General features: G+C 35.3%; 1 protein-coding gene across 1 annotated transcript; it reads right to left on the bottom strand.

Moving 5' to 3' along the window:
• Nucleotides 1-6,081: 6,081 nt before the first annotated feature.
• On the bottom strand, nucleotides 6,082-9,965 carry Phum_PHUM286800 (mediator of replication checkpoint protein, putative; the record flags this gene model as incomplete). Its single annotated transcript, XM_002426887.1, has 3 exons — nucleotides 6,082-6,116; nucleotides 6,189-6,546; nucleotides 6,636-9,965. 3 exons carry the CDS (start codon nucleotides 9,963-9,965, stop codon nucleotides 6,082-6,084), a joined length of 3,723 nt encoding a protein of 1,240 aa, XP_002426932.1.
• Between the last annotated feature and the right edge of the window lie 1,280 nt (nucleotides 9,966-11,245).

Raw genomic sequence — 11,245 nt, 5'->3', positions numbered from 1 at the left:
AACAAACGACGCCACGCCCCCTCCTCTTTTCCTGTGACAAACAACAACAAATGGCAACATCACGTGATTTTTTTCAAATCAAACCTTACGCGGAAAAAGAAAACGTGAAAATCTTTCGAAGAAAAAAAGAGAAAACAAACAAACAAACTAACAAACAAATTAAAAAACGTGAAGCGAAATCAATCGACGCAAAACGTTCAACACAACAAACGCACAAATACAAACACAAACGCACACGCACGCACGCACGTCAAACGCCGACGATAAATTATTCATTATAAATAAACAATCGCGATCGCGATGATGATGATGATGACGACGACGGAAAATTATCACCATTAATATCATTATTAACATTATTATTATCATCATCATCGTTTTTTCCTTATTTCTTACGTACGTCGCAAAATTTCAACCCGAATTTTTCTTTTATAAATTCCACGAATTTAATTTTCTACGACGTTCCGCCATTTAATTTTTCCATCGTTCGTTGTAAAGAAAATAATCCATATATATTTATAAATAAAATAAAAACGATTATTAAACGATCGATCGATCGTATCGTTCGATTGATAAAAAAAAATTAATTACGCGAAAGGGAAAGCGAAAGCTGTAAATAATTAATAATAATAATAATAATAATAATATGTACATAATAAACAACGATTTTATTATTATTATTATTATTTAAGTGACAAACGAAAAAATTTCACCGACGAGGAAAAAAAGAAAAAAAAAATAAAAAAAAAACGTTCAATTATCAACGACCGCAAAAACGCAATAACAACAACAACAATAATAATAATAATAATAATAATAATAATAATAATAATAATAATAATAATAATAATAATAATAATAATAATATAAAGGAAAAAAATTTAAAATTTTTTCTCCTGCCACGAATTACTAACAGTTAAGGGAAGGGGGGTGTGGAGAAACGAAAAAGAGTATCTCACAATCCGTTCGCGCGGCGATGACCCGGCCGGTCACTTTCCAATCAATCATTTTAACAACGAGAATGAACCCTCTTTTCCTCCCGCCGCCACTTCACGCGCCAGGTACGTTAGGTTCGTAATTAAAAATAATAATAATAATAATAATATTAAACTGACTCTAAGTAAATTTTTCTTTTAATTTACTCGCGCGTATGAAAGAGATTAAAACGATTAAAGCAGACGAGAACGAGAGAAACAGCGACGACAGCAACAAACACAGCAACAGCGATTACGTTAATAATAATAATAATAATAATAATGATAAGGATAAATACGTAAGTTTTTGACGCAATAATAAACTGCTTCGAGTTTTCAACTAAATAAATAAATAAATAAACGGAAATTTTTTTTTTTTTTTTTTTGTGTGTTTTTTCCGCGTTAGTGAACATTTTTTCACGAAGGTACGAAACGAACGAATTGCATCCGTCATCGTTGTCGTCGTCGTCGTCGTCTGCTTTTCTCATCCATTATAAATTAATTACCAAACAACAACAACAAAAACAAAACAACTCGCAACAAATTATTGATTTTAAATTTCTTTTCTTCGGGAGAGAGAGAGAGAGAGAGAGAGAGAGAAAACATGAATGCATAATCGTCTTTTTCAACCGAACGTTTTTCCATTCAATTTGAATTTATTTACTTAAGAAAAAAAAAAAACTTATTCGATGACGTCAGGTCAAATGCGTCATACGTAAAACAATCAACGTTTCATATTATGAACTTTTCAAAGGGGGAAAATCGAACGCAAAGCTTTTCTCTTCTTCTCCCTTCGAATTTCCTTTCATTTTTTTCTTACCTCTCACGTCATCATCATCATCGCGAACGCACGCACACACTCACGCACGCACTCTTCTTCTCACAATAGAGCAAACAATATTAGAAAATGTCAAAGGGTTACACGACGAACGAAAACAAAAATAAAAAAAAATTTTTTTTTATCCTCCGCCTCCGCCTCGACTCGGATTCTGCCGCTGTCGCAATGACAAATCGAAAGAAACAAAATTGGGAGGAGCGGGAAGTGGGGGAGTAAGAGGAGAATAGAGGGAGGATTTCGCGTGGTCGTAGAAAAAAATGAAAAAAAAAAAAAAAAAAAAAAAAAGAGGCGGTAAAAATATAAAAAAACGTGGGAGTAAACAAAAAGAAAAAAAAAAAAAAAACCTTTCGCGAAAATTCACAATGCACAAAAAACGAGACGTTTCACACCTGAAATCACTTCGACAAAAAATAATAATAATAATAATAATAATAATAATAATAATAATAATAATAATAATAATAATAATAATAATAATGATAATAATGTTCTTTCTTCTTTTTTTTTTCTCTCTCTCGAGATTTTCCGTTTTCCTCTTTCCTCCTTCTATCCTCTCTCTCTCTCTCTCTGTCTCTCTTCCCTTGATAAAATTTAAACGTAATCTAAACGTGTGTTGACGTCAATGTCACAATAATAATAATAATAATAATAATAATACTGATACTTTTCGAAACGAAATAAAAAAAAAAAAAAACATGCGGAATTTAAATTTTCTAATATTATTACTACTCATCATCATCATCATCATCATCATCGTCATTATTATCATTATCAACCAGAGAGGGAAAAAAATTGAGAAGGTCGCGTTCAACCGTTCGTTATTATTGTTATTATTATTATTATTATTATTATTATTATTATTATTTATCCGATTATTTATTTACAATTTTTTTTTTTCGTAAACAATTTCATTTTATTAATCACTGCAACGCAAAAAGTCATAATGATTAATAATAATAATAATAATAATAATAATAATAATAATAATAATAATAATAATAATAATAATAATAATAATAATAATAATAATAATAATAATAATAATAATAATAATAATAATAATAATAATAATAATAATAATAATAATAATAATAATAATAATAATAATAATAATAATAATAATATCAACACAACAACCGAACGAAATTATTAAATTTCCGATTATTACGCATTAATCATTTGCAGTAGAGAAAAAAAAAGAAAAAAAAATGGCGACATCGAATAAGAGAAAAATGAAACATTGGCAAAAACTTTTCTTTTTTTTTTTTTTTTTTTTTTTTTCCTCATTGGATGCAACAAACGGTTTCACCGGATGTGACGTGTGTTCGAATCGAAATAAGCAAACACAAAACTCGAGACTGAATGCTCAGAGATTGAAAAACCAAAAAAAAAAAAAAAAAAAAAAAAACGTTTTTAAAATTTATAAAGGACGTCGGTCGGTCGATCAGTCGATTCATCCCTTCTTCCTACTTCCTTTCCCTACCCCTCCCCTTCCCTCCTTCCCTCCCCACGTCGTACCGACACGACATTTTATCATCATTATTATTATTTTGTTTTTCGTCAAACTTATTTTGCGTCGTAATTTCGATCGAACGTTCGATCGACTTGTTGCATTTTTGCGCGGTTCGTTGTTTAAATTTTGTTTACTTTCCCCGCCGCCACCGGCGCCGCCGTCGCCGTTAAAAGATACTCCACAGGGAGAAAGAGAGAGACAGAGAGAGAGAAAGAAAAACGTCAGGAAGAGTAAGGTAGTGGAGGCAAAAACGGAAACGGAAATAAAAAAATAAAAAAAATTCAGTCGCGGGAGTCGGGGTGAGGGTGAGTAACACGTTCAATAATATTTTTCGAGATTTTTCCCGCGGATTTTTCTTCTTCGTCTTCTTCTTATTTCCACCGTTCCCCCCCCTCCCCGTCGAAATCGAAAAAGCGGAAACGATAGATTTTTTTTCGACTTTATTACGCGCGCAACGCGTAGAAATTTTACGCCGCAAAATATATAATAATAATTTATTTTTCGTAAACGAATTTTTTTCTTTTTTTGGGGGGAAAAATTTTAATTTAAAAAAAAAAAAAATGAAAATGAAAATTCGAAACCTAAAACCGTTTTCCCTCTCTCTCTTTCTTTCTCTCTCTCTCTCTCTTTCTTTTCCTTTTTTTAAAAGCAAACTGAATACTTGAGAGAAGAAAAAAATTTTTTTTTCTGCCTTAAACCCCCCCCCCTCCCTCCCCTCCCCCTCTCTTTTCCTATTTTTTTTTTTTTTTTTTAAGAAAATAAACTAATGATAATGATAATGACAATCTTTCATCGTTTTCACAACATCGTGCCTACAAACAACAATTTTTAAAAAAATAAATAAACAAACAAACAAACAATCACAACAATAACAATAACAACACCACCACACAACTGCGATTCGCTTTTCGAATTCGTAAACAATAATGATAATAATAATAATAATAAACACATTAATGATAATAAAGACGACGACAATGACGATGACGATGATAATTATAATAATAATAATAATAAAGAAAAAAAACGGGATTACAACGCAATAGTAGTGACTGACTTACGAGACGCGAAGGGTAAACTAAAAGAAAATAATCTGGGCACGCACCCGCGCACGAGAAAACCAAAAAAAAAAAAAAAAATTAAAAGCCGGCAAAATGACGTAATTAATACGTCACACGCGACATCACACCTACTACTACCGCCGCGCACTCATTCACACTTTATTTAATTAATTCATATCAACTCACTTTTATTTATTTATTTACTTTTTTTTAACGAACAATTTTTTCAAATCCTGTCACTTATCACTCCGTCGTTTGTTTTCTATTTTTTTTTTATTTGAATTAATTTATTAAAAAATCCACAAAATGCGTTACAAAAAAAATTCGAGAAAAATAAATCGGGAGACAAACAAAAAAAAAAAAAAAAACAACAACAAACAAAAACAAAAATAAAAATAAAAAATAAAAATTCGACCGTGAATTCTCAACCACTCCAACGTGTACTGAAACGAGCCACGATTTTTTTTTAATCGAGGCAGAGGAATGAGAGAGAGAGAGAGAGAGAGAGAGAGAGAAAAGAGCAAATGTAGCGAATGCAAGAGTGTGAGCGAGAGAGAGATAAATGACACGATACGTTGCCAACATCGCGAGCGCTCGACGATTGTAGCGGGAAAAAAACGAACTAAAAATGGCTACGTCATAACTTTCAATTCGAATCTCATTTACCACTACCACCACTACTTCCCATACCGAACGGTAAAGAAAAAACGAAAAAAAATTTTTTTTTAAAATAAAATTTAAATAAATTTATGGCGATCATCGATCTTTATAAAATATTATTTAATAAATTTCCCACAATTTTCACGATAAAACGATTCGATAATCGTTAAGGAAATCGATGGCATTATGAAACCGATTTTAAATAAACCCGGAAGTAATAATCATTCGCGCGCTTTTTTTTTTCTTCTTGTTTCCTTTCAATCGACGACGACAAAACGAGAGAGGAAAAAAAATTGTAAATTGTTACGAAGACGACAACAACAACAACAACAACAACAACAAACGCCTGTATAAGAACGCACAAACGAACGTCAAAATGGCTGCTGACACGACCATTTTTTTTCTTTAAACATTAACGTTTAAATTAAAAAAATTCGTTTTCTTTCTTCCCCGCCCCCCACACCCTTCACCGTCGTTTCAAACTTATCGTTTCGGTTGTATTTACAAACAAACAAACAACAAACAAATTATAAACAAAATAATGATGATGATGATGATGATGATGAATCGCGTGATTTTTCGTTTCGAACGGAAAAATTTTTTTTTTTAAATCCAACCATAAAGTGATTAAATTTCTTTTACAATGACAAAGGATGAACGGTGAATAGACTGGTATTAACAAGCAGATGCTCTTTTGTTCGGAAGAAGGACCCCGAAGAAGGAAAAAGATGAAGAAAAAAATAAAAAAGGAAAAAAAAAAGGTTGAAAGAAGAACCATCTGCCATTTTTTTTTTTTTTTTTTTACCTCGGGACCTTTAACGCAACGCGTTTCATTCAATTTTAAGGGGGTTGATTAAGGCAAAACGGTTCATTGACATATTTTTTTTTTTTTTTTCAGGGTAGTATCAAATTATGAATTCAATTCACGAAATGGAATCACGTGAGAGGAAAAATAAAAAAAAACACGGATACGGTTCTGAACGTGTACCGACATTCAGCCCTTCCTTCCTTATTCAATAATACGCGTATTATACGTTAAAAAGGATTTCTCACGGCACGGGTCAATCGCTCTATACGTAGAGAAAAAAAAACGATAATGATGATGATGATGATGATAATGATAATAATTAAATTTTACTCACCGTGAGACGGAAGTGGAGATCCGAATCCTTCGCCGTCCGATGCCGGAGATAAAGAACCACCCGGTGCGGGATGTGACGAACAGTGAGGAGCCGTGAAAGCGCTCGAACATCCGTGTCGTCTGCTCAATATTGACATGGGTCTTTGGTGAGAAATCGAACCGTGGCTCATGTAATGATCCGGAGGCGGACGATGTTGTCCGATTCCGCACAAATGATGGTGATGATGCGGGGGAGGAGGCAAATGCGTGTGAGGCGGAGCTCCAGCCGGGGGTTGCATGTTCGACAGAGCCGACAGCGGAGTGTAGGATTTTTGAATTCTCGGCGATGAACAGTTCGTGGGCTCCGTCGGCGGAGGCGTCTGGAAAACGTAATAATTACAATCGATTCGTCTTCTTTACCCTCCCCCCCAAATAAAAAAAAAAAAAAAAAATTCTTACTGCTACCTACCTGTTCGGAAGCCGTACTCGTTTTGAGAACGGCCGTCGCTTCCGTTTGCGTGTGACTCGTGCTCGATATCCTGTATTGCATTCCGGCAATGCTGCAGAATCCCTCGTGATGAGTGCTCCGAGTGCTGTTGACGTACACGCCCGTTATCGTGACGTCCGTGTCTTGGTTTACTATGACGGCAACTTTCTTATTCGAACCCCCCGTGTTTCTGAGTTCTATTAATTTCCTTTGACCGTTATCGGAATCACTTTTATACTCGTATTCGTCAGTCTTTTCCTTTCCTCCGCTGCTCATTTTTTCAATGTTTATGTTTTTCATGTTTTCCTCGCAAAATTTTCTTTTCAAATATTTTTTCTTATCGTCTTTTCCGCACATCAATTCGATCGTTTCGCTTTTATACTTTCCATCTCCCGTTTTACCCTTTAATTTTCCGTCGATGAATTTTTTCGGCGGATATCCCAATTTTCCGACTTTATCCTTTTCTTTATCCACGTTTATCTCGTCATTTTTTTCCTTTTCGAAAACTTTCGTCGACAAATCTTTTTCCAATGCGAATTCCGCGAGTATGGGACTCGGACTGTTTCTCTTTTCCTTCGATGTTTTCTTGAGACTTTCGACTTTCGTTTTCCAAAAATGTTTCTTGTGCCTGTACTCGACGCATTCGGTCGGAGTCCCCGATTCCGATTCTTTGTTTTTCCCTTCTCCTTGCTTATCCGATTCCGTTGATTTTTTACTCGTGCTTTTTCCGGTTCCGGCACTTTCTCTCTCGTCCGTGGAATATCGGTAGCTGTCTTCGTTCGACGACGACGCGTCTTCCGTCGAAGTTCCCGAACTGTCTTTTCTACCGGATCTTTTTTCCGTCGAATAACTGGCTGCGAGTATGGCCGATGCGTTTAAACTCGCCATCCTCTTTCTCACGACCATGTCTTTTAAATCCATCGTGAGGCCGATTTCATTGTTTCTCCGACGTTTTCGAGTTTTGGAATTGTCTCGCTTGTTCTCGCTTTCTTTTTTCAACATTTTTTGACGGTAGCTCGGCTGAAGGGGCAATTTCTTTTCTTTCGGTTTATCCGTGTCGCTGTGACTTTCGTCTGACGAAACCGACGACAGAGAAGTCGTCGAATCACCCGCGAACATATCCCAATGTTTTCCGGCTCCCCTAGTTCCGGGCGTTCCTCTCAGAATTCTCTTATTCACCACGACGCCGTCGATTTTCTCACTCTCGGAATCTTTTCCCGATGATTTCCTTCCGGTCATTCCTTTCTTGTCCGATTTCCCATCTTTTTTATCTCCTTTTTTCTCATCCGGTTTCATGACTTGCGCCAATTTTTCGATTTCGGCCAAAACACCTTTGCTCTCGTTCTCGTACAAGCAATGAACTTTTGCCAAAGCGTTAAGACTCGCAACTCTGTGCCTTTTGGGCCCGCTCCAAAATCCGAAAAGTCTCAACCTTTTGGCTCTCTGTTCGGGATCGTGACTCGTTTTTCCCGGCGTATCGGATTTTTTCTTTTTCGCATCGGGCATGGTTTTGATGCTCCTTCCAAGTTTCTTAGCCATTATCCTTTTCAATTCCATGTCTTCATCTGTGTCGGACTCTTCTGTTTCTTTTATGACGATTTTTTTGTCTCTCCCAGCGGATCCTTCTACATTTTTTTTATAAAAACTATTCGAATTTTCACCCTTTTCTTCTTTTTTAACTTTACTCACTTTTTTACTTTTGGAAATCTTTTCCGAATCGTCGCTTTTGTCTTCGATCTTAATCCTATTTTCATTTTCGAATTTGACTCCTTTACCGTTCGACTCGGCATCCAATTTTGATTTTTTCGTTTTCTTTTGAAGTATGTTGAGAGTCAATTCGTCGGAATTAGAACCGTCCGTTTCTGATCCGATTTGTTTCGATTTGGGAGATTTGGCACCTTTGAGTGAAACTTTTTTCTTCGCATGACTTTGCATGACTTTTCCGACAGTTTTCTTTTTTAAAGGCAACTTCGTTTTAATTGAATCTTTTTTCGTCGCCGAACTTTTATGAACGTTTTCCTTCGACGTCGACGACTGATCATCTTTATTACTCTTGTCCGAACTCTTTTTCCCATCTTCGTTGGATTTTTTCGACGATTGCGTTTCCGTCATTTTCGATTTTGCCTTTTCCTTTTTAACGACGGCCGTCGTTTTTTTCATCAACGTTTTTCCCGTCATTTTTTTTTTCGATTTTTCCGATTTTTGACTCGTCATTTCCGTTTTGGTTTTACCCGAGTCTGGATTTTCGGATTTGTGTTCCGTGTCCGTGGATCCCGCCGTGGATTTTCTCCGCGTTCCGATCCCTTTTCCGAAAGCGAGTGAAATTTCTTCATCTTTCAATACTTTGATTAAATTTTCCGTATGGTCCAAAGTTGGTTTTTCACTCGTTTTTTTACTATTATTATTATTATTATTATTATTATTATTATTATTGTTATTATTTACGCTCTTGTTCTTTTTCGGTTCGCTTTTCATTTTTTTTATTTTAGTCTTTTTCCATCCTCCTTTTAATTTTTTAACCGGGTCTCCTCCCTTTTTGCTCGATACTTTTATTTTCGACGCTTCGGTTTCGGTCGACGCGGATTTTTTAGATTTCGTCACTTCGACCGACGAACTCGTTTCTCCTCCTTTGCTTTTCGACGAATTCGAACCGTCCAATTCCCTTTTGACTTTTCCCATCAAACTCTCCGTCAATCTTTGATTTTCTTTTTCATTTATGACAGTTTCCGCGACCATTGTCGTGATTCGACTGAAAGTCTCGCACAACGTCGGAGGACCATCGTTATCCGACACTTTACCACACTTTTTCACGGTTTTCTTAGATGAAGAAGGAGGAACAACACCGCCACCGCCACCACCGCTACCACCACCAGCAGTAGTTTTTTTATTCGTTTTCAATTTTAATTTTTTCAATTTTTCATTTGGTTTTTTGATTTTTTTCACGACGGTCACGCTGCTCGTTTTTTTCGTCACGACATTACATTTGTATTTTTTTTTCTTTCCCTTTTCCGATTTGTTTCCTTTGTCCGATGATTTTTTAACGTATTTTTTCACCTTTAAACACTTCACCTTCGTCAAATTTTTCTCTTTCTGTTTCTTTTTTTTTTGCGACGTTTTATTAACCGTATCACTTTGAATTCTTTTTGCAGAGCCGCCACCTCCGCCGCCGCCGCCGCCGCCGCTCCCAGATTTCTGCGTGATACTAGTCAATTGTTTCGAACTGCTACTACTCGAACCACCGCTGCTACTGACATTGCTTTTGTTACTGCTGCTGCTGCTGTTGATATTTGGCTTGATATGAATGTGACGCATGATTTACAAAACCGTATCCCGGTTTTTTATAATTTTTCTTTCTTTTTTTTGTTTTTATTCCCAAGGAAATCGAGTCGAACCGAGGGTTCCACGACGATTCGCGAACGTAATAAACGTCGCTCGTCTTTTGTCATAATAACAACAACAACAAAAACGTTTGAACGACATTTTTTTAGTTTTTGGTTTTCGACGAAGCTGAAAATTAAATAAAAAAAAAATAAAAATTTTTTAATTATATTGTTAAACGATTTAACCAATGACATTTTATAATAATTTTTCTTTTTGTAATTTAAAAATATATGTATGTTTAAAAGAAAAAATTTTAATTGCCGTACACAAAAAAAAAAAAAAAAAAAAAATTTTTTTTTTAATTGCAACAAATGATAATTACAGACCGTAAGGAAAATTAATAAGAAACTCGCCAAGTTTTTATAATTACTCAACTCAATAGTAATAATAATAATAATAATAATAATAATGGACCCTGGATCATCATACAAATATCTGGGGATTGAAGAAAATTTTGGGATAGCCAACAAGGAAATTAAACCTCGATTGAAAAGAGAATATTTTAAAAGATTGAGGCTTATATTACAGTCGGAACTGAATGGAAGAAATAAGATAACCGCCGTCGGCACATTAGCAGTTCCTGTAATAGAATATAGTTTTGGCCTCGTAGACTGGACGAAAGAAGAAATCACGCACCTAGATAGAAGGACAAGAAAAATATTAACCATGAATGGTGCGTTACATCCAAAGGCTGATGTGGATAGATTGTACGTCAGCAGGAAAGATGGAGGAAGAGGATTAAGACAAATAGAAGCGGCACACCAGAATGCCATTATTGGAATGGGAAAATACATAGAATCCCATCAAGAGGACCCTATTTTAGCCCAAGTTATACATGCAGAAGAAAAAACTACAAAAAAAGGAGTTCTGAAAAGGGCAAAACAAATCGTCCAAGAAAATAAAGAAAATGAGATAATGGAAGAAGGGCAACTTGCAACTTATAATAGCAAAGCCCAATCTCAGAAGAAATTAAAAGGCAAATGGGAACAGAAAAAATTACATGGGCAATACCTAAAAAGAATAAATGCCGACGATATTAATAAGAAGAGCACGCACAATTGGCTACGACGTGGAAAACTTAAAATAGAAACAGAAGCGTTTATTACAGCGGCTCAAGATCAGGCATTGCGGACCCATAACTATGAAAAAGTAATTCTCAAAGTCCGCCAAGATGACAAGTGCCGAATTTGCCAATCACAATCGGAAACCAT

Source organism: Pediculus humanus, genomic scaffold (genome assembly GCF_000006295.1).
Source record: "Pediculus humanus corporis 1103172107667 genomic scaffold, whole genome shotgun sequence".
Lineage (NCBI taxonomy): Eukaryota > Metazoa > Arthropoda > Insecta > Psocodea > Pediculidae > Pediculus > Pediculus humanus.
The sequence above is the reverse complement of the archived record's forward strand: the minus strand, read 5'-3'. Positions and strand labels throughout refer to the sequence as shown.